This window comes from Rana temporaria, chromosome 13 (assembly GCF_905171775.1).
Source record: "Rana temporaria chromosome 13, aRanTem1.1, whole genome shotgun sequence".
NCBI lineage: Eukaryota > Metazoa > Chordata > Amphibia > Anura > Ranidae > Rana > Rana temporaria.
The window spans coordinates 23,796,730-23,823,997 of record NC_053501.1 but is presented as its reverse complement, the minus strand read 5'-3'; the positions used below and the strand labels follow the sequence as shown (position 1 = coordinate 23,823,997).

The window sequence follows — 27,268 nt, the reverse complement described above, 5'->3', positions numbered from 1 at the left end:
CGCCTCTTTCTTCTTATTGGTCTAACTCTGTGTGTACTTCCTCTGGTTTGACCATGTGGGCTGTGTTTTTGCAAGGCTGCGTGCGATTGGCTTTGGAGCAAAGGAGCGCTGTGATTGGCTGGTGGCTGGCTTGGTAGACCTAGGGACTAGGAGCTGTGTGACTTTGTTGACAGCCAGGGGGGGGGGTGGTCGGAGAAATGTCCGGGCTTTACTGTGCGAGGGCTGTCGGGGCCCTCCTACGGAGAAGCTCCGGGCTGGGCGGCCACACAGTGCGGGCTCTCAGGTAAGTAAGAGCTGCTGGTGGGGATTTATACGGTCGCAGGTCACTCTTTGGACTGCAGTGCCTGTGGCGGACGCTGGGGGCAGTATAGCAAACACGGGTTGCTGTCACTGAATATATCTATCGTATGTTAACCACTTCAGTCCCGAGTCTCTTTTTGACACTTGTTTACAACTTACAAGTTTAACTTTTTTTTTTTTTTTGTTTTTGTGCTAGAAAATTACTTAGAACACCCAAACTATTTATTTATATGTGTGTGTGTGTGTGTATATATAAAATTCAGACACCCTAGAGAATAAAATGGTGGTCATTGTAATACTTTGTCAAACTGTATTTGTTCAGCGGTCTTAAAGCGCAATTTTACACTTCTTTTTTTTTTTTTTTTTAGTAACCGGTTAAGACCCGGACCATTATACAGGTTAAGGACCTTGCCCCTTTTTGCGATTCGGCACTGCTTCGCTTTAACTGAAAATTGCGTGGTCGTGCAACGTGGCTCCCAAAAAAAATTTGCGTCCTTTTTTTTTTTTTTTCCCACAAGTAGAGCTTTCTTTTGGTGGTATTTGATCACCTCTGGGGTTTTTATTTTTTGCGCTGTAAACAAAAATAAAGCGACAATTTTGAAAAAAATGCAATTTATTTTTTTGCTGTAATAAATATCCCCAAATATTCTTCTACTTATTATTATTATTATTATTATTATTATTATTATTATTATTATTATTATAATAATATATATATATATATATATATACACACAGTGCTTTAACTGGGCCGGAACGCGGCCGTACTCAGTACCGCCACTTCCAAAAATGGCCCTGGAGAGTACCAGCACCTCTCCGTGCGCCCAGTACGTGGGTTTACAGTACCGGAACGCAGCCGGTGGGCTTGTCGAGTTGCGGGCCGGTAATGTGTGTCAGACAGGCAGCGCAGTCACAATAGAAACTGTATGCCGCCCCGCCAGAGCCGACTCACTGCTGCCGAGTGCGCTCCTGGCTCCCTTTCCTCTGTCCTGTCACTCCTGTCCTGTGCGTTTCCTCGACCCCCCCCCCATGGAGGAGAGTTGGTTCATTCCCCGGCGTGCGCCGCGTGACGTCACGCCGGAGGCGAGGTGCGAGGTGAGAGGAGGACTCGCGCAGGGAGCTGTGTCGGTGGCAAGCAAAGAAGCCCAAGTCACGAGGAGCCTCAGCTCAGCCTGCGTCTACAGTTCCTAGTGCTGCTACTGTCTGGATCCTGGACTCAGGACTGCAACAGAAGAAAGTAAGAAAATAATTGACTGTATTGGAGGGAGGGGGGGTTGGACTGAGGTGACCATCAGTTTTTTAATAAAAAAATGTCAGAAAAAAATATTTTTGAGTTATTTTGAGCTTGCCTTCTCTAACTAAAAAAAAACCCCATTAATTGCAGCCTCACTGTGCCACCAAACGCAGCCACTGTGCCCATCAAACGCAGCCACTGTGCCCATCAAACGCAGCCACTGTGCCATCAATTGTCGCCACTCTGCCCATCACACACAGCCACTGTGCCACCAAACGCAGCCACTGTGCCATCACATGCAGCCACTGTGCGAACACACGCAGCCACAGTGCCATCAATTGTCGCCACTGTGCCATCACATGCAGCCACTGTGCCAACTCACACTGCCACTGTGCCATCAATTGTCGCCACTGTGCCATCACATGCAGCCACTGTGCCCATCAAACGCAGCCACTGTGCCATAACACGCAGCCACTGTGCCACCACACGCAGCCACTGTGCCACCACACGCAGCCACTGTGCCACCACACGCAGCCACTGTGCCACCATCAATTGTCGCCACTGTGCCCATCTAATGCAGCCACTGTGCCCATCACACGCAGCCAAGGGTATTTTCATGTTCAGTATTGGGGGGGGGGGGAGCACCGGCGCCGGCGCCTAATAGAGTACCGGCACCTCTTTTGGCCCACTTAAAGCACTGTATATATATATATATATATATATATATATATATATATATATATATATATATATATATATATATATATATATATATATATATATATATATAATATATATATATATTATTTTTTTTTATTGTGAAAGATAATGTTACGCCAAGTAAATTGATATCCAACATGTCATGCTTCAAAATTGCGCCTGCTCGTGGAACTTTGGCACTTAAAAATCTCCATAGGCAACATTTATTTTTATTTTTTACAGGTTACCAGTTAGAGAAGATCTAGTGCTAGAATTATTGCTCTCATTCTCATGATCGTGGCGATATCTCACATGTGTGGTTTGAACACCATTTTCAAAAATGTTTTCTTATTTATTATTTATAATACATTTTATTTTTACACTGTTCTTCTTTTTTTTATTTATTTATTTTTTTTATTTTTTATTTAGGTCACTTTTATTCCTATTACAAGGAATGTAAACATCCCTTGTAATAGAAAAGAAAGCATGACAGGTCCTCCTTAAATATGGGGTCAAAAAACCTCAGATCTCAAATCTACACTAAAATGCAGTAAAATAAATACATTTAAGAAAAAAAAAATCCCCTTTTAAGACCATTGGGCAAAAGTGACGTTTGACGTCGCTTCCGCCCTCCAATGCTATGGAGCTGAGTGGGGCCATCTTTCCCTCACTCGGCATCCAGGCAGTGAGGGGAGCGGACGCAATCATCTCCGCCGCTACCGACGGCTCCAGTAAGCGGTGGAGGCGACCCAAGCGTGGCGGAGGGGGGTGGCCCTCTCCCACCACGATAAAAGTGATCTTGTGGTGAACGCGGTTCCTTTAAAATTCCAGGATTATGGCAGCTAGCTGGTTTCCCTTACAAGAAATGGTGGCGGCAGCACCCGAGAGCCAAGATTGAAAAATCGGCTGGGGTGAAGACAACACTGGATTCCTGGATAGGTAAGTGTCCCAATGTTTAAAGTCGGAGGAGAGGAAGGAGCACCCATATATCCAATGAAATGCAAAAAAAAAAAAAAAAGTGTAATTGGTGTAAGATATAAAAATTGTAATTATATTATTTTACATCTTTAGTTTTTTTTATATATATATATATTTATATGCATGTGTGTCTGTATATTTTCTTACTACTTTCCTGACAGCGCTGAGGAAGGGGGAGTCGTTTCCCCCAAAACACGTTGGCGTGACCATGTTTTGCTACTTTCAGTAAACAAATGCCAATTGCACCCTTTTTTTTGCATTTTATTGGATATCGTGGGCTCCCTTTTCTCCTACTACTTTTAGCACATATGGAAACAACCTCAAGGCCGTACCTATAGGCAGCAGACCAGGCTCCTAAAAAAGGGGCTCACCATCTCCTTCCAGGTATAATGGAGCAGAAAACATTGGAAGAGAACTCTTCCATCCTACTCCCACCATCACCTAACCAGCGACTTGCAACCAACGGAGTCAGTCCAGCGCAATCTCCAACCCTACAGTAATTTTAACCACTTCAATGCAGGGCATTTCCACCCCCTTCCTGCCCAGGCCAATTTTCAGTTTTCAGCACTGTAACAGTTCGACAATTGCGCTGTCATGCAACAATGTACCCATATTAAATTTTTATATAAAAAAAATTCCCCACAAATGGAGCTTTCTTTTGGTGGTATTTGATCACCTCTGCGTTTTTTATTGCGCCTTAAACAAAAGAGTGATCAGTTAAAAAAATAGCCAGCAGCTTCTTTGCAGCGCCCTAGGAGCGGTAAACTCCTCGCTTTCTAAAGTGCCCCTGCCCATTGAAATCGATGGGCAGCACCGCCGGCAAAGCGCTGCTGCAGCGGCGCTTTTCTGGTGCTTTTAACCATTTTGCGGCCTCTAGCGGGGGTTAAAAGCACCCCGCTAGCGGCCGAAAAACCCAGCCGACACCCGGGCATTGCGAGTGTGAATTCCCCCTTAAAGATAGGGTTGCATTGAGTAAGCGGATACCAAACATGTCAACCCTTAAAATTGTGAGCAGCAATGAAATCCCAAAAAACAATGCAGTGAACAGACTCCGAAAACTGTCTTTAGACAACAGTTCAAAGGTTTTTACAGGTCATTGATTATGGTTCTGGAATGATTGCTCTCCCTCTGAAGTTTGTAAAAGGTCTCTCTATTCTTTTCTGTGCAATACCGGCAAATCGCGTCTGGTGGGAGGAGCCAGCAGGATGCTGTAAGATCTTAATGTGAACACAGAAGGAGAACATGCTGATTTATTTTTAATTTTTTATATAATAAATTGCTTTATTTCAGCACTTATGATGTTGTCATCATTGGCGGTGGAATTGTGGGTCTGGCATCAGCACGACAGCTCATCCTTCGCTACCCAACCCTGCGATTCGCCCTCCTGGAGAAGGAGAATGAAATCGGTAAGGCTGGCAGGTATTTATTTTCTGTGAGATGGGGTTGTTTACCCTCTTCCCTGCCCATAGGAACAGGCGTGCAAACTATGGAGTTACAAATGGGTTGCTCAGTTTGCACGGGAATTTTGACCAGAGTTTAGTGAATGTGGTAAGATTTTTTTTTTCTTTGTAAAGAATAATCACATGCAAGGAAATAAGAAACATGATTTTGTTTGCGCACAAATGAATGATGGAAGTCGGGAAAGCTTTGCCTCATTCACTAAGCTCTGGGGAAAATTGCCTTGCAGAGTGAAGTCTATTTATCTTTAGTAAATCAACCCCTAGATGTTCACCATCTTTGTGTTGTTATCCCTTGTAATATCAAAAGTGGATGTGATTCTGCGCAACGTATCTCACAGAAATGGTGACACACAAAAATATGACCACATGAGAACCCAAAAGTTGGGAACAAAAAAGTGATGAGTGATAAATATATTCAATATATATAATATCATAAGAGAGTCATCATAATAATTTTTTGGTTCCCAACTTTTGGGTTCTCATGTGGTCATATTTTTGTGTGTCACCATTTCTGTGAGATACGTTGCGCAGAATCACATCCACTTTTGATATTACAAGGGATAACAACACAAAGATGTTCTGTTTTGTGTATTGTAAACACCACTAGGTTTTGCTGCACTGTATATATTTTGTTTAGGGTATTGCACATTGAGGATTTGTATTAGCGCAAAAGCACTTGTCACTTTATCCCTTGTAATATACAGTGTGTGTATGTATAATACACACACACACACTGTGGGGAACATTTATTTTTTACTCCCCTCCAATTATGTAAATTTGCCCACTTACAAAGAAATGAGGGGGTCTATAAATTTTTTTTTTTTTTTTTTTTTTTTATCATAGGTGTATTTTAAACGATAGAGACAGAATATCAACCCAGAATACAGAAAAAGGCATGATAAAAAATGTTATAAATTAAGTTGTAATTCAGTCAGTAAAAATTAAGTATTTGATCCCCAAGCAAATAATGACTTGGTGTGGAGAAACCCTTGTTGGCAAGTACAGGGGTAAGGCAATTCTTGTAGTTACCAGGTATGCACACATCTCAGGATATTATATATATATATATATTGTATACACAATCAAAGAGTTTTCATGACTATGAAAATTGTAGATTCACACTGAAGGCATCAAAACTTTGAATTAACACATGTGGAATTATACATAACAAAAAAGTGTGAAACAACTGAAAATATATTTCATATTCTAGGTTCTTCCACCTTTTGCAGCAGACACATCTCTAGAACTGGTAAGAGGAGACTGTGTGAATCAGGCCTTCATGGTAGAATATCTGCTAGGAAACCACTGCTAAAGAAAGGCAACAAGCAGAAGAGACTTGTTTGGGATAAAGAACACAAGGAATGGACATTAGACCAGTGGAAATCTGTGCTTTGGTCTGATGAGTCCAAACTTGAGATCTTTGGTTCCAACCCCCGTGTCTTTGTGCGACGCAGAAAAGGTGAACGGATGGACTCTACATGCCTGGTTCCCACCGTGAAGCATGGAGGAGGAGGTGTGATGGTGTGGGGGTGCTTTGCTGGTGACACTGTTTGGGGATTTATTCAAAATTGAAGGCACACTGAACCAGCATGGCTACCACAGCATCTTGCAGCGGCATGCTATTCCATCCGGTTTGCGTTTAGTTGGACCATCATTTATTTTTCAACAGGACAATGACCCCACACACACCTCCAGGCTGTGTAAGGGCTATTTCACCAAGAAGGAGAGTGATGGGGTGCTGCGCCAGGTGACTACCTCTTGAAGCTCATCAAGAGAATGCCAAGAGTGTGCCAAGCAGTAATCAAAGCAAAAGATGGCTACTTTGAAGAACCTAGAATATGAAATTTATTTTCAGTTGTTTCACACTTTTTTGTTATGTATAATTCCGCATGTGTTCATTCATAGTTTTGATGCCTTCAGTGTGAATCTACAATTTTCATAGTCGTGAAAATAAAGAAAACTCTTTGAATGAGAAGGTGTGTGATAGAAGGTGATAGAAATTCACATTGGAGCAGGCAACAGCCATAGGTGAACACAGAAGCCAGCAGCACATGTGAATGGAATCGCTGATTTAGTAGAACCACTCTGGTAAGAAATTCACGGAAATCTGCAGGCGTAGACCGTGCCAGTAATGCAATAAGAACTTGGTGAATTAATAACCCTTAATGGGTACACGCATGATTGATTTGACTAAAGTACATTGGTTGAGGTCATTATGAAAAGGTGAGTGCCAGCGCTGTGGAGTGGGACTGTTGTTGTATAAGGCTGTTAGTTGTGGTATCCCTTTTAAATGTACCGCTACCTGGTGCCCTTATTTTCTCTTTTTTTTTTTTTTAAGGCAGCTGAACACTGTGGCCCAGATTCTGAAAGGGCTTACGACGGCGCATCGCAAAATACGCAAATTCCCGAACGTACGCGCGGTCGACGCAGTGAAGTTACGACGTTTACGTTAGATTTGCGACGCGTAAAGTTGCCCTTGGGTATATGAGGCGCAGTCAATGTTAAGTATGGCCGTCGTTCCCGTGTCGAAATTTGAAAATTTACGTTGTTTGCCTAAGTCGTCCGTGAATAGAGCTGGACGCCATTTACGTTCACGTCGAAACCAATGCCGCCCTTGCGACGTCATTTAGTGCAATGCACGTCGGGAAATTTTAGGGATGGCGCATGCACAGTACGTTCGGCGCGGGAACGCGCCTAATTTAAATGATCCACGCCCCCTACCCGGATCATTTGAATTAGGTGGGCTTGCGCCGGGGGATTTACGCTACGCCGCCGCAACTTTACAGGCAAGTGCTTTGTGAATCAAGCACTTGCCCGTAAAACTTGCGGCGGCGTAACATAAATGAGATACGTTACGCCGCCACATAGATGCGGCGATCTACGAGAATCTGCCCCACTCTGTCTTAAAGCGGATGTATACCCTAATTTGTAATTTTTACATACAGGCAATCCTATAATGAGGCTTATCTGTAGGTAAGTAAAATTAATATCGCCTAAACCTCTACGGTTTAGGATATATTCCCTTTACATGCAACCGCTGACGACTGTGGCGCATGCGCTCTGAATGCCGGGGAAAAGGCGGCCATTGTGGCTCCGGCCACTCGCAGCGCCAGAACCACGAACCCGGAAGAAATGCCAAGGGGAAGATGTCGGCTCTCTCAGCGTGGACAGGGCTCGGGGGGGCTTCGTTCTAAGGTAAGTATTTCATAATGAGCTGAGATGCCTTTGCTTTTTTTTTGTGTGGGTATACAACTGCTTTAAGTGATATTTGTGTATTACTTTTGTCATCCAGATTTATATGTCGCATATTGTTTGTTTCCTCAGCGACTCACCAAAGTGGACATAACAGCGGCGTTATACACAGTGGAATATATTACACACCAGGGTCCCTGAAAGCCAGATTATGTGTCAGAGGTTCCTCTCTTCTCTACGAATACTGTGACAGCAAGGGAATCCGTTACAAGCAGTGTGGGAAGGTATAGTAACACTTCTCAGAGGTGCAGACAAAGGTGCATGAATATGAGATGGTGAGAATGATCTGTACATGTTATAACCAAGACACTGCTGTTATTTTCATATAAATAACAACTGCTATCTCTTTTATTTTGTCTGGGTGTCACAGGAGGAGGAAGTGAGAGGAATCTCCCCAATGGGGCCATGAACGCAAAAAAACAGAAATGTTTACTCGCTCTATTCAAAATTAAAAAAAGTAGCTTCAAAAATCAAAGTGTGGCTCTCAGAGGACAGCAGGAGAAAAGTAAAATGTTATGTTAAGTATGTAGCTCTAGAATGTAGAACTTTTTGATCAGAATACATATAAATATAATGCAGGGTTCCTTGAGCAATAAGCAACTCCTGCTTCTCGGATATGTTCACACGGACACCATTGATCTTTTTAGCTACAGTAAAACCTTGGTTTGAGAGTAACTTGGTTTGAGAACGTTTTGCAAGACAAGCAAAATGTTTTAATACATTTTGCCTTGATATACAAGTGATGTTTTGATATAATAGTAGTGTCATGTCACAACTGAGTATAAAAAAGGAGAGGAGCCTCTAAGTAGAGCAATATGGTTAGATTGGCTTTGATATACAAGTGCTTTGGATTACAAGCATGTTTCTGGAACAAATTATGCTCGCAATCCAAGGTTTTGCTGTCCCTGTAAGAGGGTAATTCTTCCCAATGACCACCACACAATGGGGGTTATTTACTAAAGGCAAATCCACTTTGCACTACAAGTCCAAAGTGCGCTTGAAATTGCACTGAAAGTGCACTTGGAAGTGCAGTCGCTGTAGATCTGAGGGGGACCTGCAAGGAAAATAAACCGCATTTTAGCTTGTACATGATTGGATGATAAAATCAGCAGAGCTTCCGCTCATTTCCGATCTACCCCTCAGATTTACAGCGACTGCACTTTCAGTGTATATTCAAGTGCACTTTGCACTTGTAGTTTACACTTGTAGTGCAAAGTGGATTTGCCTTTCGTAAATAACCTCCAATGTATCTTATGTTGTAGGTATAGTCATTTTTTTTTTTTTTTTTTAGCAGGGTTTCTCTGAAACTGGAAAGTTATTTTAAGGGTTCCTCTTTGTTGTAAAGTTTTGAGAAAGGATGATATGTTAACTGGCTTTAAAATATTATGATGTTCTGTTTTCTTCAGCTGATAGTGGCTGTACAGCACCAGGAAATCCCTAGACTACAAGCTTTGTATGAAAGAGGCCTTCAGAACAATGTGCCGGGTCTACAAATCATCAATGCAAAGCAGATCAGGGAGAAAGAACCCTATTGCCGGGTAGGTGCTCCAAAGCTACCAATACCAGCTCTTTGCTTAGAAAGAGGCAGGACCATTGGAGGGGGTCCTGCCTCTTGGAAGTGCAGTCACTGTAGATCCGAGGGGGACATGCAAGGAGAATAAAAAACAGCATTTTAGCTTGCACATGATTGGATGATAAAATCAGCAGAGCTTCCCCTCATTTTAGATTTTCCCCTCAGATTTATAGTGGCTGCACTTCCAAGTGCACTTTCGGTGCATTTTCAAGTGCACTTTGTACTTGTAATTTGCACTTGTAGTGCAAAGTGGATTTGCCTTTCTTAAATAACCCCCAGTGTCTCAAAATTTTCAGAAGACACATGGATATGGTGGTAAAATGGCACGAAAGCAATGTAAAATAGGCAAACAAGAGCCCTTAAAGGACCAAGTAGTAATTCACATAAAATCAGTTCTGCCATCTAGGAAATTTTATCTCAAATATTGATTGGCTCAAAACTTTATTTTTAAGTTTTGCACCCAGTGGGGGAAATTATTTGATCCCCTGCAGATTTTGTATGTTTGCCCATTTTACAAAGAAAAAGAAGGGTCTATAATAATTGTCATGGGTGTATTCTTAAATTATAGAGACCTAATATCAAGAAAAAAACACATGATACAAATGCTATAAATTGAGTTGCAATTCAGTAAAAAAGGTATTTGATCCCCCTACTAACCAACAATAATACTGGCTACAGTATGTAGTACACAGATTAGTTCTGTCAATTTAAGAAGGTGCTTCTAAAGACGACTCGTTATGTGTATAAAGAAACCTGTCCACAGAATCTTCCTTGCATTCAAACCTTTTTTTAACATGATTTTTTTATTTTATTTTTTAAACTGAGATTTTTTTTGTAACACCCATATTCAAGGTGTGACCTGTTACAAATGCATCGCCCCCCTGCAACATCCACTATCCCCCCCTGTAACAGCAAGTGGGGATCTTTTCACCCTGCTAGCAGTCTCAATAAAATAAAAACACGGCTGTGCAGGACTCCACCCACCTGGCTGCATTATTCATGCACGTGTTCTGTGGACGGGAAAACTACAAGTACCGACAGCCTTTGCGGTTGTCGGCTTGTAGTTCTCAATGAACTACCAGGGTGCTGTTGAGCGCTGCGTTAATTCATTGATTCTTCCTGTCGGTGTTAAACTGCCTGCCCATAAAATGTACTGAAAGACGGCTTACACTGACAGTCTGTAGGAGTCCTGCATGGCACCCGCAATCTGATTGTGGGTACAATGCTTTCCAGGCGCCTACGAAAAAAATAGTAAATGCAAATTTTTGTTACCTGCAAAAAAAGTGCAATTCTTATTATTCCTATACATTTTTTTTATTTATTTTTTTTGTCCTTTTAAAGCCTAACCACAGTATGCACAGTTTCTCACTCTGCTCTTCACCTATATTTGTACTTCTCTTGTAGGGGGTGATGGCGCTGGACTCTCCACATACCGGTATTGTGGATTATAAACAGGTGTGCCAGGCATACGCAGATGATTTCCGTGATGCTGGAGGGAGTGTTCTCACGGGCTTCGAGGTATCCGATCTAAAAATGGTCACTGAAAGCCCAGCGGGGTCAGAGGGAGGTAAGTTGCTTACATCTTTCACTCTTGTGGGTCGGTGTAAATAAAGGATGGAATGTTGGAGGTGTTAAGAGCCATGCTGATTCCAGCTTCCACGTTTCCTGTGCAATAATGTACTTAATTTCTATGAGCGAACTAGGGCCGAAACTATTAATCGATTTATGAAATTAATCGATTAATCTGCCAGTAACATAATGGGGTTAAAAAAACGAAAATTGGCCCTTTTTATAGTACAAAAAAGCAAATCGCTACTGTAAATATTACTTTCAGTGTCCCACAGTAAAAAAATTAACCCCCTTACAGCAGGGGTCTCCAAACTTTCTAAACAAAGGGCCAGTTTATTGACCTTCAGACTTTAGGGGGGCATTGGTGGGAGTAAATATCGCCATAATTGGTATTGGGGGAGAAGCAGTGCCCCGTCATTGGTATCATTGGGAGGAATATTGCCCTGTCATTGGTTTAATTGGAAGGAACAGTGCCCCTTCATTGGTATAATTGAGAGGAAAAGAATAATACCCCATTATCCGTATCACTGGAAAGTGATAATGCCCCATCATTAGTATCAGTGGGAGAAATAGTGTCCCATTATTGGTGTCAGTGGGAGATATTGTGTTTCGTTGCTGGTGTCAGTTGGCAGAATAGTGTCTTCTGGGCCGGATAAAGGCAGGCAAAGGGCCACATCTGGCCCTAGGGCCGCAGTTTGGAGACCACTGCCTTACAGTAGCGATTATTTTCTCTTTTTGTACTTATTTCTGTTTTTTTAACCCCGTTATGTTACTAAACATCTCAGGCCTGGGGTCACACCTCTGTTTTTTGGTGCTTTTTGCAGAAACGCACTACAGTTCATTTACATGTTTTCCTATGGGACACGTTCACATCCATGATTTTTTTTTTCTCCGCTGCTTCCTATTTGGAAAGGGCAAGGACTTTTTAACGGAAAACGACGGTGCTATATTTTTTTTGGTTCAATATACTTCAATGGAGAAGCTGCAGAAAAGCATGTAATGTGTTTTTTTTTTTTTTTTCAGGCTATTATCCGATTAATCGAAACAATAATCGGCCAACTAATCGATTATGAAAATAATCATTAGTTGCAGGCCTAGAGCGAACCCTCAACTTAGTTTTTGTGCATAAGATTTACAATAACGATGTGCCCTTCACTTCAGAGAACTCAATGGAATTGTTGTTTTCCAGTTTGTAGGTGGTGATGGTGGGAGGAACAGCACAGCTCACCTTCCAGCACCCCAGAGGCACTGTCCTGCAGACACTTTTAATAATTATTATTATTATTATACAGGATTTATATAGCGCCAACAGTTTGCGCAGCGCTTTACAATATCAGGGAAGACGGAACAGTTGCAATACAATTCAATACAGGAGGGATCAAAGGGCCCTGCTCATTAGAGCTTACAATCTAGAAGGGAGGGTCAAGTGGAACAAAGGGTAGTAGATGTGGGGGGTGATCAGATGGACAAAATTAAAGTACAGTTGTTAGATGTGGGTAGGATAGGCTTCTCTGAAAAGGAGGGTTTTCAGGGATCCTCTAAAAGCTAATAGAGAAGGAGATGGATGGACAGATTGGGGTAAGGAGTTCCATAGGCTTGGAGAGGCTCTGGAAAAGTCCTGGAGACAAGCAGGAGGTCTTGAGAAGAACGAAGAGAACGATTAGGTTGGTATTTAGAGACTAGGACAGTGATGTAGCTGGGGGCAGAGTTGTGGATGGCTTTGTAGGTAGTAGTTGGTATTAAAGAGACCTGTGACTCCTACCTACCTTCTTTTCCAGTACTGCTGTCTTCTTTGGCATTCAGCAATACCCGGAGTATACACAGCTTGTGTCTCCTGCTTTGTGCTGTGGTTCCTTCCTCCAACCCCTACATCATTGTCAAGTCCTGTAGTAATGTAGGTGAGGAGAGGAAGGAACCGGCACACAGTAGGGGACAGGGGCATCCAACTCTCTTGGAAGTGTTGAATATTCGAGACTAGAGGTTGCAGTGCTGAAACATAGGGAGGGTAGGAATCATGGGCTGCTGGGAAAGTGAATGTACTACCTGTTCTCTCTGGCTTTTATATTCATTAAGAGACATGACAGGATCTCTTTAACCACTTCAATGCTCGCCTATTGTAATATGATGTCCGCAGATGGGATCTCCCATCCTGGGCGGGCGTCATTACGTCCTCGGCTTTCCGGCGGTATACAGGACTCGCCTGCCACATCACTGAGGAGCCGATGCGTGTGGCCACGATGTCAGCCGGACACCCGCGATCGCTCGTGACAGTATATAGTTCCTAGTATATAGGAACGCTGATTTGTCTTCTCCCCCCACAGTTAGAATCACTCCCTAGGTAAGACATTTAACCCCTTGATCACCCCCTAGTATTCACTCCTTCCCTGCCAGTGACCTTTATACAGTAATCTGTGCATATTTATATCATTGATCGCTGTATAAAGGTCAATATTCCCAAAATAGTGTCAAAAGTGTCCGATCTGTCTGCCGCAATGTCACGATAAAAATCTCAGATTACCGCCATTACTAGTGAAAAAAAAAAGTAAATGCCATAAATCAATAACCTATTTTGTAGGCCCGTATAACGTGTGTTTTTTAAATTTTTTTTGGAATATTTATTATAGCAAAAAGTAAAAAATTGTGTGTGGTGAAAATGCCTGGTATTGAATTGGTTAAGGAATTTGTTTTTTATATAAAGGCTACAGTTTTTAGTAAGTTTTTCAAGATAAATGTCTTTGCATTAAGAAAGCACTTCTCTTTTGTATTCTTCATTTAGGTTTGGACTACCCGGTCATGCTTAGAAACACAAAGGTAATGTAATACGTTTTAACTTTTTTCAAACTGTTGTATTTCACGTAGTTAAACCTCTAAATAAAATGGAACTAAACCCATCGATTTAATTTTATTTTTTAATAGTTTAAAAAAAAATCCAGGAATGTAACTGTCACATTTGCTTGTTTTCTCATCCAGACGGTCAAACCATCACATGTGCAGCATCATGGTAGTTAAAGATCAAACTAAAATGGAAGCTTCCTTAGCTAAAAAATAAGAGGGTTTAGTTCGCCTTAAGATCTCATTCACACCATGGTGCAGAGACATCAACTGCATGCATTCTGCAAGAGCACAAATAAAACAGTTGGTCTCTATGTGCCCTGCTCACACCACATCACTGGTATCACACGCAGATTTTTCTGTGCAGGAATCTGCAACGTGTATGCAGTTTTCTGCACGTAAAATAAAAACTGACATCAACACTGGTGTGAACAGGGCACATAACTGAAGTGCATTAAGTTTTATGTCGATGTGCATAAAAACTCACTGAAATGAGCATGAAAACTGATGTGAAACTAATGTAAACTGATGTATCTGCAAATGAAATCTGTGCGGTTTTCCCATCCGTTTTCAGGCACGTATGGTGTGAATGAGCCCTAAGGCTCTAAGCACAAATCGCATTCTAAACTGACCACATAATATCAATATAATTTCAGGAAAAAATATTTTTCCGTGCAAAATCATTAATGGTTTGCCCACACATCGACCCGTCACATTTACAAAGAATTATTAGTATATGAATAAGGAAAGGGAAGGTTGGGCACTCAGGATGACTCGGTCCATGACTAAGGACTAATGTCCGAAATGCGTAGCTCTGTACATGTATTTAATAATGGAATATTATTTTGGATGTCAACCTGAGTGCTGTGTATCTGTATAAATCCATGAAGTGAACAGGCAGCAGCTTCAACTGCCCACAGTTAAAATGGAAGCAGCTAGACTCAGTAGAGGGAGATTTCTGCAGTATATTTGGCAAGTACAGAATCGCAGTGTAATGGTCACCACCGTTTACGACCTTCCATCAACCCACGACGGCTCATCTGACACTCCAACCCTCCAACAGACAGACATCCCATTTCCCCAGAATAACGAGACTTGCTCTGTGTTCTGGTTTCAAATGCAAGACAACTTTAATGGCTAGCTCTCAAGTTTATATACAGTTTTCAAGGCATGCTTCAGTGATCACAGGAACAGTCAAATTCTCCACCCACACACTGGGGGGGGGGCTTCAATACACCTTCAGATGGCTGATTGCTAAACATTCTAGACATGTCGGCGCCGGTCTATAATTATCATGTCCTAATCACTCCACCTGAGAAGTCACATTCCTTCATTAACAGAATTCAAACAAAACACCATCACACAATGATTTCTTCTCAATCCACATCTTTAGACAGACGCTCTGTCTCCGCATACAGCTTGACAAGTTCCATTCCACACACACAACAGTATTTAGCATACATAATGAGAGATGCTGGACCAGACTCAATTAGCATGTCAACAGTCTACACAGAGAGATGAGTCATAGAATAAACCAACACTTTGCAATATGAGCTATCAGTAATTTCCCCTGTCCTGTAACTTAGGATATAATTTCTCAGACACCCTATGGCCCTATCGGACATAAGGTGACCCTAGACATAAGAGTTATTAATGAAGCTGGCACAGGAGTACCCCTCATCCTTCCAAAGTCTCTGTTTGTCCCGGGTCATTCCGTTACACGCAGTATATATAAAATAATATGCAAAGTGGTTGAAAGGGAAGCTTCAGAATGGCAAAGATGTTTTTTTTATTACAAATTATGTGAGCAGACTGCAGTCCCTCGTTAATTTGTACATTATTTTGAGTGGTGTTTGTATTATCAGTCACCACCTGCCCAGAGCAAGGAACCTTTATTGGCCTTTAAGAGGAGTTCCAGCCTATAAAAAAAAAGTCAGCAGCTACAAATACTTACCTGTCCAGGGATCCCTCGATGTCGGCTCCAATTGGAGGCACTGGCATCTTTACTAAGGGAAACAGGAAGTGAAGCCTGTTTCATACTGCGCATGGGCAAGTCACACTGCGCTTTCCCGCTGTCTCCTAGGACCTGTGTGTCTCCCACAAGGCTGTGGGGGGGGGGGGCAGAAATTTCATTGCTCGCCACACAAGGCTTGCAGCGATTTTACCCGGAAGTGAGAGCGGGTACCTGGTTTTGACAGATATTGGGTAACCCCTCCCCCCAAAAGGTGCAAAATGTGTCAGCAGAGGGGGGGGGTAGCAAACAAGCGTAGCTTTCCCTTTTTGGTTGGAGCTCCGCTTTAAGGTTCTCCCAATTGCAAATGTCTCTAATGCCTTTTGAATCTGTATTGCCATAACTGAGCATAAATAGTGTAATTTTACATATAATGTATCCTTTTGCGACAGGGAGAAGAAGTTTCTTGTAAATACGCGTTGACGTGTGGTGGCCTGTTTTCAGACCGCCTATCCCAGATTAGCGGGTGCAGCCCAGAACCACGCATTGTTCCCTTTCGTGGTGATTACTTGATCCTGAAGCCAGAGAAATGCTATCTCGTGAAGGGGAACATTTACCCAGTAAGTATCCATTTTTAAATCATTACTTATTTCTAACTGGTCCTTGGTTAAAACATAACTGCCTGGGTACATTTAAAACTTTCTGTTCCTGTGCTTCTCTATGCAATGCAGTGCAGACAGATCATGGCTGGTGGGAGGGTCTGGTAGGGAGCTGCACATGGTTTCTTGAAAACATCAGAACTCCACTCAAAAGCCCTCAGCCCTGATGCAAGCAGTGGTCTGGCTGTTGGCCAAAATGCTTTGATGAGTTGATGTCAGTCAGGTCTCGTACACACGACGGGACTGTCCGATAAACGGTCCGCCGGACCGTTTTCATCGGACATGTCCGCTGGGAGAATTTGGTCTGATGGCTGTACACGCCATCAGACCAAATTCCGCGTGAACAGAATACGCGGCGACGTGCGCGAACCCGGAGGTTCAATACTTCGACGCGATGCGCGGGTTCTCGGGCCAGCGGACATGTCCGATGAGTCGTACTGACCATCGGACATGTCCGGCGAACAGGCTTCCAGCGGACATGTTTCTTAGCATGCTAAGAAACATTTGTGCGCTGGAAACCTGTCCAGTCGGCCGGAAAATTGTCCAGTCGGCCAGAAAATTGTCCAGTCGGCCCTACACATGACCGAACATGTATGTTGAAACTGGTCCGACGGACCAGTTTCGGCGGACATGTTCGGTCGTGTGTACGAGGCCTCAGTGGAGCTTCCTAGACAGATTGCATTTAAAAACGGACCACCATAGACCATGCCCACATGTGATACTGACCCTCCTTGAATGATATAACAAAACCCAATGAATGAAAGGGGCAGGCCAGGGACAGTAAGGCTAGACTAGGGTACATTACACTTTACGCAAACATGTATACATTTTCATGCCCAACGTTTTTAGCTTTAAACACAAACTGTGTCCATGGTGTGTCATACATAAAAGGTGATGGCGCTCGGTGCCCTTATTATTCACTTGGGACTACAGGAATGGGTATGACCCAGAGGAATGGATCAGCCAGGCCAATAGTAAAAAATGTCATCAGTTTATTTATGTGGATGTCAACATGTAATAGAAATTAAGTGTAAAAGTTAAAACCCAATGATACCAGGCCAACATCTCCAGGCATAGTAGGGGTACGTTCACCCAGTGCCACAGTGGGAGCCCTGAGGAGGGTGCAGATCTAAAGCCCTAGACAGATGAACACTTGGTCGCTCAGGAAGCCAGGGTGGCGGCACCTGGGTGGCGGCACAATGGGCCAACAGGCGTAGACGAGAAGAACAGGAAGCCTGGAGGAGCCAGCATGGAACGTAAGCCTGACTCTTGTCATGACAACGCGTTGCGCACACATGCGCTTGATCAAGTGCATTCACGCTAAATGTGCTGCCACGGCAACAGTCACGCTTGCGTTCCATGCTGGCTCCTCCAGGCTTCCTGTTGGTCTTCTCATTTCTGCCTGTTGGCCCACTGTGATGTCACAGAGGAGCGCCTCATCTGGCTTCCCAAACGGTTGGCTGTTCATCTGTCTAGGGCTTTGGATCGGCACCTTCCTCTGCAGCCCCCACCGTGGCACTGGATGACCTTATCCCTTCTATGCCTGGAGATGTTAGCCTGGTATCGTTGGCTTTTATCTTTTTACTCTTTCTGTCACAAGTTGTGGCCATCCACATGAAACTGATGCGATTTTTACTACTGGCCTGGCTGATGCATTCCTCCGGGTCATACCTATTCCTGTAGTCCCAAGGGACCACTGAGGGCACTGGGCGTTGTCATTGTTGTACTGCCCACGTGTGTATTGGCAGCTGCACAGGCCAGCCCGGGTTCCGCTATCCCTTCTTCTCACATCCTGATTTACAACCTTTAAAGCTTGAAAGGCATGTTTCTTTTCATACATAAAAGGTGTTTATATGTCTCTCTATTGGGCTGTAGGTTCCTAACCCTCAATTTCCCTTCCTCGGGGTCCATTTCACTCCACGGATGGATGGAAACGTTTGGCTCGGCCCAAATGCCGTGTTGGCTTTCAAAAGAGAAGGCTACAAGTTATGTGACTTCAATACCAGAGATTTCACTGAAGCTGTTGCATACAGGTAAAGAACGGAACATTCTGTAAGGTTGTGAGGTGGCTGAAAAAACACCATATTTCTTATACAGAGACAATGAAATGTCCACTTTTTTGGTCAAGTTAATGCTGGAGAGACGGTGCATATAAAATTATTTGTCAAGTGAGAAAACTGTTTACTTCTACCATTGTGTTTAGCATCTCATCTCCCAGCAGCACCCTATAGCCCTGAGGTTGCAGGCTTTGTTGTGTGAATTATATTTAGGAAAGGTGACCCATCCTGTTGGATTTTTTTTTTTTTTTTTTAGGCATCCCACATGCCTTTGGCAAAAACTCAAAACGTGCCATTTTTGTTTTTTGCTGAAAGTAATAGCTTTCTTCTGGCTACTCTGCAATAAAGCCCAACTCTATGGAGCGTACGGCTTATTGTCGTCCTACCGTGTTTCCCCGAAAATAAGCCCGGGTCTTATATTAATTTTGGCAAAAAAAGACACAGTAGGGCTTATTTTCGGGGTAGGTCTTACCATTTAATGTGCTGTCTTCTCTCCCCCCTCTCCCTCCCTGCCTGTCAGGAATCCCCAGTGTGAACGGAGTTAAAATGCTTGTAAAATCCTATAATACACTCTATTACAGTACTATATAATGTACAATGTGTGTTTCTGTAATATAATTGTGCCAAATACCTTCTTTATAGCGCCGCTCTGCGCTTCTGTGACCCGCCGGAGCTCTCTTCCCCCGCAATTATATTACAGAAACCCACATATTGTACATTATATACTACTGTAATAGAGTAGATTATAGGAATTTACAAGAATTTTAAACTAGGGCTTATTTTGCAGCCCTCCTGGAAAATAACGCTAGGTCTTATTTTCGGGGAAACGGGGTATGTACAGATACTCCAGTCTCTACTGTGGAACTCTGCAGCTCCTCCGGGGTTACCTTGGGTCTCTGTGCTGCCTCTTGCTTAGGTGTTGCAGCCTCTGGGGCCTTTCAAAAAGGTGTGTATATGTAATGACAGATCATGTGACACTTAGATTGCACACAGGTGGACATCATTTCACTAATTATGTGACTTCTGAAGGTAATTGGTTGCACCAGAGCTTTTTATGGGCTTTATAACAAAGGGGGGGGGGGGGGATATGTACATGCCAATTATCAGGTTTTTTTTTTTTTTTTTTTTTTTTTTAAATGGTTTTATGTATATATTTTTCTAATTTTACTTCAACTTAAACTATTGTGTTCTGATCCATCGCATATAATTCAGATTAAAAAAAAACATTGAACTAAAGGCTGTAACAAAATAGGTAAAAAGCCAAGGGGGGTGAATACTTTTGCAAGGCACTGTATGTAGAACACAGTGCAGACGTGCAGTGGAGCATCACCTGGGGGCTCGCTGCTAGGACCCTGAAGAGACAGCTGGCTCCTGATGCTGTCAGCAAAGAAGATGATGGTGTGGGACCCAGCATGCATCAGCTTTCGTGGAATATTGCAGACAATGCTGGATTTGCTTGATGTTATTTGAGTCAACCCAGCAGAAGTGGAATAGGAGACTAAAGCAGTATTAAACCTAAAAGCAAATATTTATTGCACTGCAACTTTCCAGCTCTTAATGTGACGGCTGCATTAGCGTTACTTTTTTAGGCTTTCTTTCCTTTTTATATTCACGATCTGGCTAGTAAGTCTGTTCAACACAACATGCTCTACTGCAGATGTAGCAGTTAGGGCAGGGGTGTCAAACTCAATTTTATTGTGGGCCGCATCAGCATTATGATTGCCCTCAAAAGGGCCGGTTGTATCTGTAAGATTAGATGTCCAGCGCATCCCCTCCCCTTACATTAGATGTCAAGAGCCACCCCACCATCAGAAGTTGAGTCCCCCCACTCTCCCTTACATCCCAGTGTACCCCCCTTTCCTTATGCTGCTGCTGGGAAGAAGCTGGATGCATTTCTTAAAAGCAGAAAGTAAGGGGTCTGGAGGAGGGCTGGAGGTGCGAGGGCCACATGAAATGGCCTGGAGGGCCGGATTCGGCTTGCGGGCCTTGTGTTTGACACCTATGAGTTAAGATTGTTGAGACAAACCATTTACTAGTGACGGGTGCTTGCAACAATCAGCTGTTATTTATTCATTTAAAAAAAAATGTTTGCTGTAATAGCAGTGTGAGCTGGAGCCTGGCTTTAGTTTGTTAGTGTTTCTAAATCTGTTTGCTAAATGTACAATCTCCTCTTGCAAAACTGAAAATGCTTTTTGTCCAAAGGTGCCCCCTGTGCTCTTTCATCCAGAGTGGAGGCACAGGAGGTGTTTTACTGGCCAGATCACCAGGAAGGGGGAGGGGAAAGCTTGAAAAAGCCAGCACCTCTAATGACTGCTAAGCTGCAATATATTACATGTTTTGATTTGGGGTTTAACACCTAGGCACCGATAGGTAGATTCACAAAGAGTTAGGCCGGCTTATCTACAGATAAGCCGACCTAACTCTGAATCTAAGCCGGCCTATGTTTAAGTGTATTCTCAAACAGATACACTTAAACATACCTAAGATAGGCTGGCTTGCGCCATTCTATCTTAGGCTGCAATGTTTCTTTTGCCCGCTAGATGGCGCTGCCATTGTGGCCGGCCTAGATTATGTAAATGAGGGGCTACGCCGATTCCCGACGATTTACGAGCGTACGCCGGGCCTACACCGTCGAGTTACGTCGTTTCCGTACGCGATAGGCCGCCTTAAGTTATTCCACCTATGAGGTGAAATAACAATGTTAAGTATGGCCGCCGTTCCCCCCGCGAGGTTCGAATTTTTTACGTCGTTTGCGAAAGTCGTCCGCGAATCGGGATTTACGTCGTTTACGTACGCGTCGAAATCAATAGGCCCGTACGGCCTACTTAGCCGCAATGCGCACTGGGAAATGTAGTCGCCCGGCGCATGCGCAGTGTAAAAAACGTCAAACGTGAGGTCAAGCCTCATTTCAATAATACACGCCCCCCTCCCAGTCATTTGAATTAGGCGCGCTTACGCCCGCTCCTTTTAGGCTACACCGCCTAAAATTTGAAGGTAAGTGGTTTGAGAATCACTTTTAACCTAAATAATTTAAGGCGGTGTAGCCTAAAAAGAGTAGGCTAGGCCGTCCTCTACCCCTGTGTGTGCGCAAATATGCGTGCAATATCACGCTCCTGGCACAGTTACCCATGGCTAACTGAAAGCTCTCATTTGTTGATTGCGATCGGGAGCTTTCTAATCATTTGAAAGCCAATCGTGATGGTTCCATGACCATAAGCTCCGCCCTGCCTCACAGCATTCTTAAGCTCTTATGGGGCTTGCAGGCGACGGCTCTAAGGGGTTAATATCGCTTTTAATTATAATTTATTCTGGGGAGGGTGACCTTCCTCTTTAAATTAGATTGCTTGACTCTGTGAAATATTAACAGTTTTTAAATGCCATCACGTAAAAATTGAGAAATACAAATTGTTCGATCTTATGTCAAATCTCAACCTTTCTGGATGTGTTTATTACTTTATAAAACTTAATTTTTTTTTTTCTATCTAGTGGGCTTCATAAGTTGGTGCTGAAGAATCTGGTATATGGAATGGGAGAGATGTACCGGTCTTTCTCTTTAAAAGCGCAGCTTAAGGGACTTCAGAAATTCATCCCAGAGCTCTCTGTTAGTGATATTGTCAGGTAAATATTGGATATTTGGTGCCAAAACCGAACATGCAGGCTGCACTTTGCTGAAAACCGAAAATGACAGTTTTTAAAAAATATTTATAGTTTTATATATAATTGTATTGTATTCAACTTTTTAATTACGGTAATATCAGTTTAATATGAATTTATTGTTGCCCATTATTGACACCTTTAGTGCAAGAAAAGCTCAAGAAAAATGCAGTCCGCAGTCTCTAACCATCTCTTGTATCATGTCTTCAGTCTCTAACCATCTCTTGTATCGTGTCTTCATTCTCTAACCATCTCTTGTATCATGTCTTCAGTCTCTAACCATCTCTTGTGTCGTGTCCTCAGTCTCTAACCATCTCTTGTATCGTGTCTTCAGTCTCTAACCATCTCCTGTATCGTGTCTTCAGTCTCTAACCATCTCTTGTATGGTGTCCTCAGTCTCTAACCATCTCCTGTATCGTGTCCTCAGTCTCTAACCATCTCTTGTATCGTGTCCACACTGCTAATAGTGTTAGCAAAATTTCCATTTGGTGCACCTCTAGCAGACATGATACAGGCGATGGTCAGAGACTGCAGACCAGATGCAAGAGAACAATGCAGCCTCACCAGTGTCCATCAAATGCAGCCTCGACAGTGCCTGTGGATGCAGCCTGCCTGTGCCTGGATCAGAGCAACGATCTCCCGCTGTGTGACGGAGCTGAATTTGAATTGCATGGGTTGCAGTAACAATGTCCCACCTCCTGTGATCATGTCACACTGATTTAATGGCCCGGCGTTGGATCAGTGTGCCCTCTATCACAGGAGGCGGGACATTGTTACTACGGCCCGGGCAATTCAGCTCCCTGACACACGGAGATCACCGCTCTGCAAGGAGAGGAGGGAGGGGAGGACAGGATCTTGAGCCATCAGGATGACACCCCGCAATTGGTGGCACCCGACGGCGTGGCCACCGCTATTGCACAGGCACAATCATTGCTGCCTTATCTGGGGTCTTTCGCTGGTGCTCTCTGCTCCTCTTCTGTGAGTGCCCCAATAGCAAGTCGGCTGCTATGGAGGCAGACATGCAGGTGTTCCGTCAGATTAGGTGACCCGTCAGAATTTGTTTCGGAAGTGACGTTCCATCGCCTCAATGTTGCTACACCCTGTACTCCTCCACAGTAATGATACACAGAGAAGCGGGCAAGCTGACATCTTGTTACACCCACTGGAGTTTTGCATTTCACAGTTATTTTTAACAGGAAACGGAGAATATATGGTGAAATATAGTATTTGGAAATCCATCGACTGTTTACATGTTGAATTATAAAAACGGCGGTGTTCTGTCACATTAGCAAACCTGTGAGATCAGCAGATATGCAGCTGCTTTTAAAATTCAACATCTAAACAGTCCGTCGGATTTCTAAATACTATATTACACCTTTATAAGTTCCGTTTACTGTTAAAAATAAGTGTGAAGTGCGAAACTCCGGTGGGTATAACAAGATGTCCGCCTGCCCCCTTCTCAGTGTATCCTTACTGTGGGGTGTAGCAAGATGGTATCGACGGAACGTCCCTTCCGTTACCAATTCTGACGGAACACCGGCATACTCTGGAGCCAGGCTAGGTGCGTCCATAGACATACACAATGTGGCTTGGCCCTGCCCCCTGCTCCCACCTCACAGGATTTGATTGACCGCAGCAGAGCCAATGGCTCCCGCTGCTGCCTCTGTCTCCTGTGAGAAGAGGAAAAGGAGAGTGAGCTGCTGCTGCAACTTAATAAAGATATTACTACCCCAGTGGGGCTTAAAGAACATCAGTCTTAGATTCATACCTACTGACATTCATTCCTCCCCAAAGTATCCAGATACAAACGGGACACTTTCACAGTTTTTTTTTTATTTTTTTTTTCATGAATCTTTATTGCAAGTAATGCAAACTCACAAAGCCAGACCACATCGCTCTCTGCCTTCAATGTGGGCCTTGGTGGCCTTTTACGACTAAGCCCCTCATGCACAGAAATACATTTGAAGGATATGAGAGGGTCTTACAGTGAGCAGTGAGCCACGGTCTGGTTTTTAGTATTTGCATTATTTGCAAACAAACTTGTTGGATATCACAGAAAAAAAATTGCAAATGTGTAACCTGTTTTTCTGAATAAGAAAAAGCAGGCTTGTATATAAGCACCTTAGAGACCGGAAAAAAAATCCCACCATAGCTGACCTGAGCAATAGATACCGTATTTATCGGCGTATACGCGCACTTTTTTGCCCTGAAATTCAGGGCAAAATCGTGGTTGCGCGATATACGCCGATACCCGCTTCCCACGCCGAGTTTGAACTACTGCGCCGGCATATACCGAGCGCAGTACACTCGTGTATAGTCGGGCAGGCTCGGCTCCTCTCGCAGTCACGTCCTGGACGTACAAGACGCACCGGACGTGACCACGAGAGGAGCCGAGCCTGCCCGACTATACACAAGTGTACTGCGCTCCGTATATGCGGGCGCAGTAGTTCAAACTCAGCGCGGGGATCGAGCAGGGAGGACACTGCAGAAGGACGCCGGACCCGACGAGAAGGACACCACTGAAGCCGCAGACGGATGCCGGACCCGACGAGGCCGCCGATAGACGCCGCGCAAGACAACAAAACTGTAAGTACTAAAATGTTTTTTTTACAGGAATACGGGTCCACTTTAGGGGTGCGCGCTATACGCCGGAGCGTGCAATACCCCGATAAATACAGTCATTTCTGCTACTGACTATAGATTTTACATTCCCTTTTGATGTGTACATTCTAACACAAGAGGGCGCTCTGTCCGAGGCAGAAAATTGAAGTGGATGGTAGCTGCAGCCTTTTATAGGCTCAATTATCATAGGCTGCAAAAGAAGGGCTGGTCCTTATCCACTTTGACGGCCAATAACGGGCCTGATCACTAAAATGCCATAAATAAAGTGTGTTAAAACCCAAGAACCACATTTTACATTGCAATTTACTAGTCTTTCAGTGCGGCGGCTGCATTAGTTTTCTCTATGATATATGATATATATTTTATTTTTTTTCACCTGATGATCCTGCAAGTAACACACTTGTGTCCTAGGGTGGCAGTGCTCACTCACCGTACTTTACGGAGGAGCAGAAGTGTCTTAGAATTACTGAAACTTTTTTGGCTTTGTAAAAAAAATGTCCGATACCAGACTTATAAAGCCAGCTCTTTCTCCCACTTTCTCCCACAGAGGCCCTTCAGGAGTGCGAGCGCAGGCCCTGGACAGAGACGGGAACCTAGTGGACGATTTTGTGTTTGATGGCGGGTCTGGTGATATTGCAAGCCGAATCCTACATGTGAGGAACGCCCCTTCGCCAGCGGCCACCTCCTCTCTCGCTATAGCGGAGATGATCACCTCTGAAGCAGAAGAACGGTTTGGACTGTGAAAGAGACAAAGGACCTTTTCACACTATGCTATGTGACTTGCCACAGTGCAATGCATTACAGTGCAATGCATTACTTGATCTCATTCATTTTGAATGGACTACATCACTGAAAAAAAAGCACTCCCATGTGTTTTTATATTTTTAGTTTTAATTAAAAGAAAAAAAAATTAAACTAGGATGTGTTGAATTAAAAATTCCAAATATGTCAAGCCTCCAAATTGTACGCATTCGTGAAGCGGTGAAAAACTACACGGGTGGGCTTTTTTAATTTTTGGGGTGTTTTTTTAAATTTTGTTAAATGTAAAAAATAAAAATTTTAACAACTTTATTGCTATCGTAAGGGGCTGACAAGCTGCCTGAATAAAGCTGGCTATATACACTGTGTGAATGTTGGCTGGTTCCTGATGAACCAATCAAAATTTGCTATGTTGGTGGAGCTGTGAGCCCTCCTCCAGGGCGGAAAATTTCAGACAAACTGTGCCTGCGTCCAGTGGTCTGATGCAGCTTCTGTGTGGGTCTTTTGCCAGCGCCAGAATGCCCACTTGTCGACCACCTAAGTTGGAAAATACATCATTACTTTAATGTTAAATATCAGGGTTATGGCTGCGTCTAGATATTATTATAGCTCCAATATAATTTTTCCCCTCAAACGCCGCCGAGGAGCGGATTTGCCACTGGGTCACTTGTGGAAGGGGTAGAGGAGAGATTTCTTGTCTTATGTCTCGAGATCTCTCCATAAAGAGGACCTGTCATGCTGTTATCACAAGGGTTTTCAAGGGAGGTGTACAAGGGACAGTGTAAAAAAAAAAAAGTAATTAAAAATTAAAGCGCCCCCGTCCCCATGTGTGGTGTGTGTGTGTGTGTGTGTGTGTGTGTGTGTATATATATATTTCACACACACACAGTGTGTGTAATTATATATATATATATATATATATATATATATATATATATATATATATATATATATATATATATATATAATTACACACACTGTGTGTGTGTGAAATATATATATACACACACACACACACACACACACCACACATGGGGACGGGGGCGCTTTAATTTTTAATTACTTTTTTTTTTTTTTACACTGTCCCTTGTACACCTCCCTTGAAAACATCCCTTGTGATAACATCATGACAGGTCCTCTTTATATACAGTGTGTGTGTGATATATATATATATATATATATATATATATATATATATATATATATATATATATATATATATATATATATATATATATATAATCAAATATTACACACGCACTGTATTTATTTAGCAGAGACCCTAAAGAATAAAATGGCAAAAAAAAATTTCCGCATGGTTTTAGCGTAGCGCCTTTTCTTTTTTTAATGGGTTTTTCTTTTTACACTTAAAGTAATACAAAAATATATACACCCCATTATTATTTTTTTCTGTAGAATATGAAAGATATTACGCTGAGTAAATGGATAACATGCCATGCTTTACAATTGCGTGCGCTCGTGGAATGGCACCATACTACGGTACTTAAAAATTTCCATAGGCAACACTTTAAAATAAATTCGCACCACACATGTGAGGTGTCGCTGTGAACGTCTGAGTGAGAACAATAATTCTAGCACTAGATCTCCTCCGAGACTCAACTGGTAAAAAAAAAAAAAATACATTTAAAAGGCGCTGCGCAAAAACCAT

At 43.0% G+C, this 27,268-nt stretch overlaps 1 protein-coding gene across 1 annotated transcript; it reads left to right on the top strand.

Annotated features, from left to right (window-relative positions):
* Nucleotides 1-59: 59 nt before the first annotated feature.
* On the top strand, nt 60-25,911 carry L2HGDH (L-2-hydroxyglutarate dehydrogenase). Its single transcript, XM_040333506.1, has 10 exons — nt 60-283; nt 4,502-4,617; nt 7,996-8,147; nt 9,330-9,461; nt 10,901-11,063; nt 13,842-13,876; nt 16,301-16,468; nt 18,383-18,540; nt 22,051-22,182; nt 25,388-25,911. The coding sequence occupies exons 1-10, from the start codon at nt 198-200 to the stop codon at nt 25,581-25,583; spliced, it is 1,338 nt and encodes a 445-aa protein (XP_040189440.1). The 5' UTR covers nt 60-197; the 3' UTR covers nt 25,584-25,911.
* Nucleotides 25,912-27,268: the final 1,357 nt, after the last annotated feature.

What these genes read in the sequence shown, in the direction of transcription:
- L2HGDH (XM_040333506.1), top strand. Translation starts at nt 198, where the DNA reads ATGTCCGGGCTTTACTGTGCGAGGGCTGTCGGGGCCCTCCTACGGAGA. An exon ending in GTTACAAGCAGTGTGGGAAG is followed by an intron (nt 8,148 to 9,329) that starts GTATAGTAACAC and finishes TGTTTTCTTCAG; the next exon opens with CTGATAGTGGCTGTACAGCA. An exon ending in TGAAGGGGAACATTTACCCA is followed by an intron (nt 16,469 to 18,382) that starts GTAAGTATCCAT and finishes ATTGGGCTGTAG; the next exon opens with GTTCCTAACCCTCAATTTCC.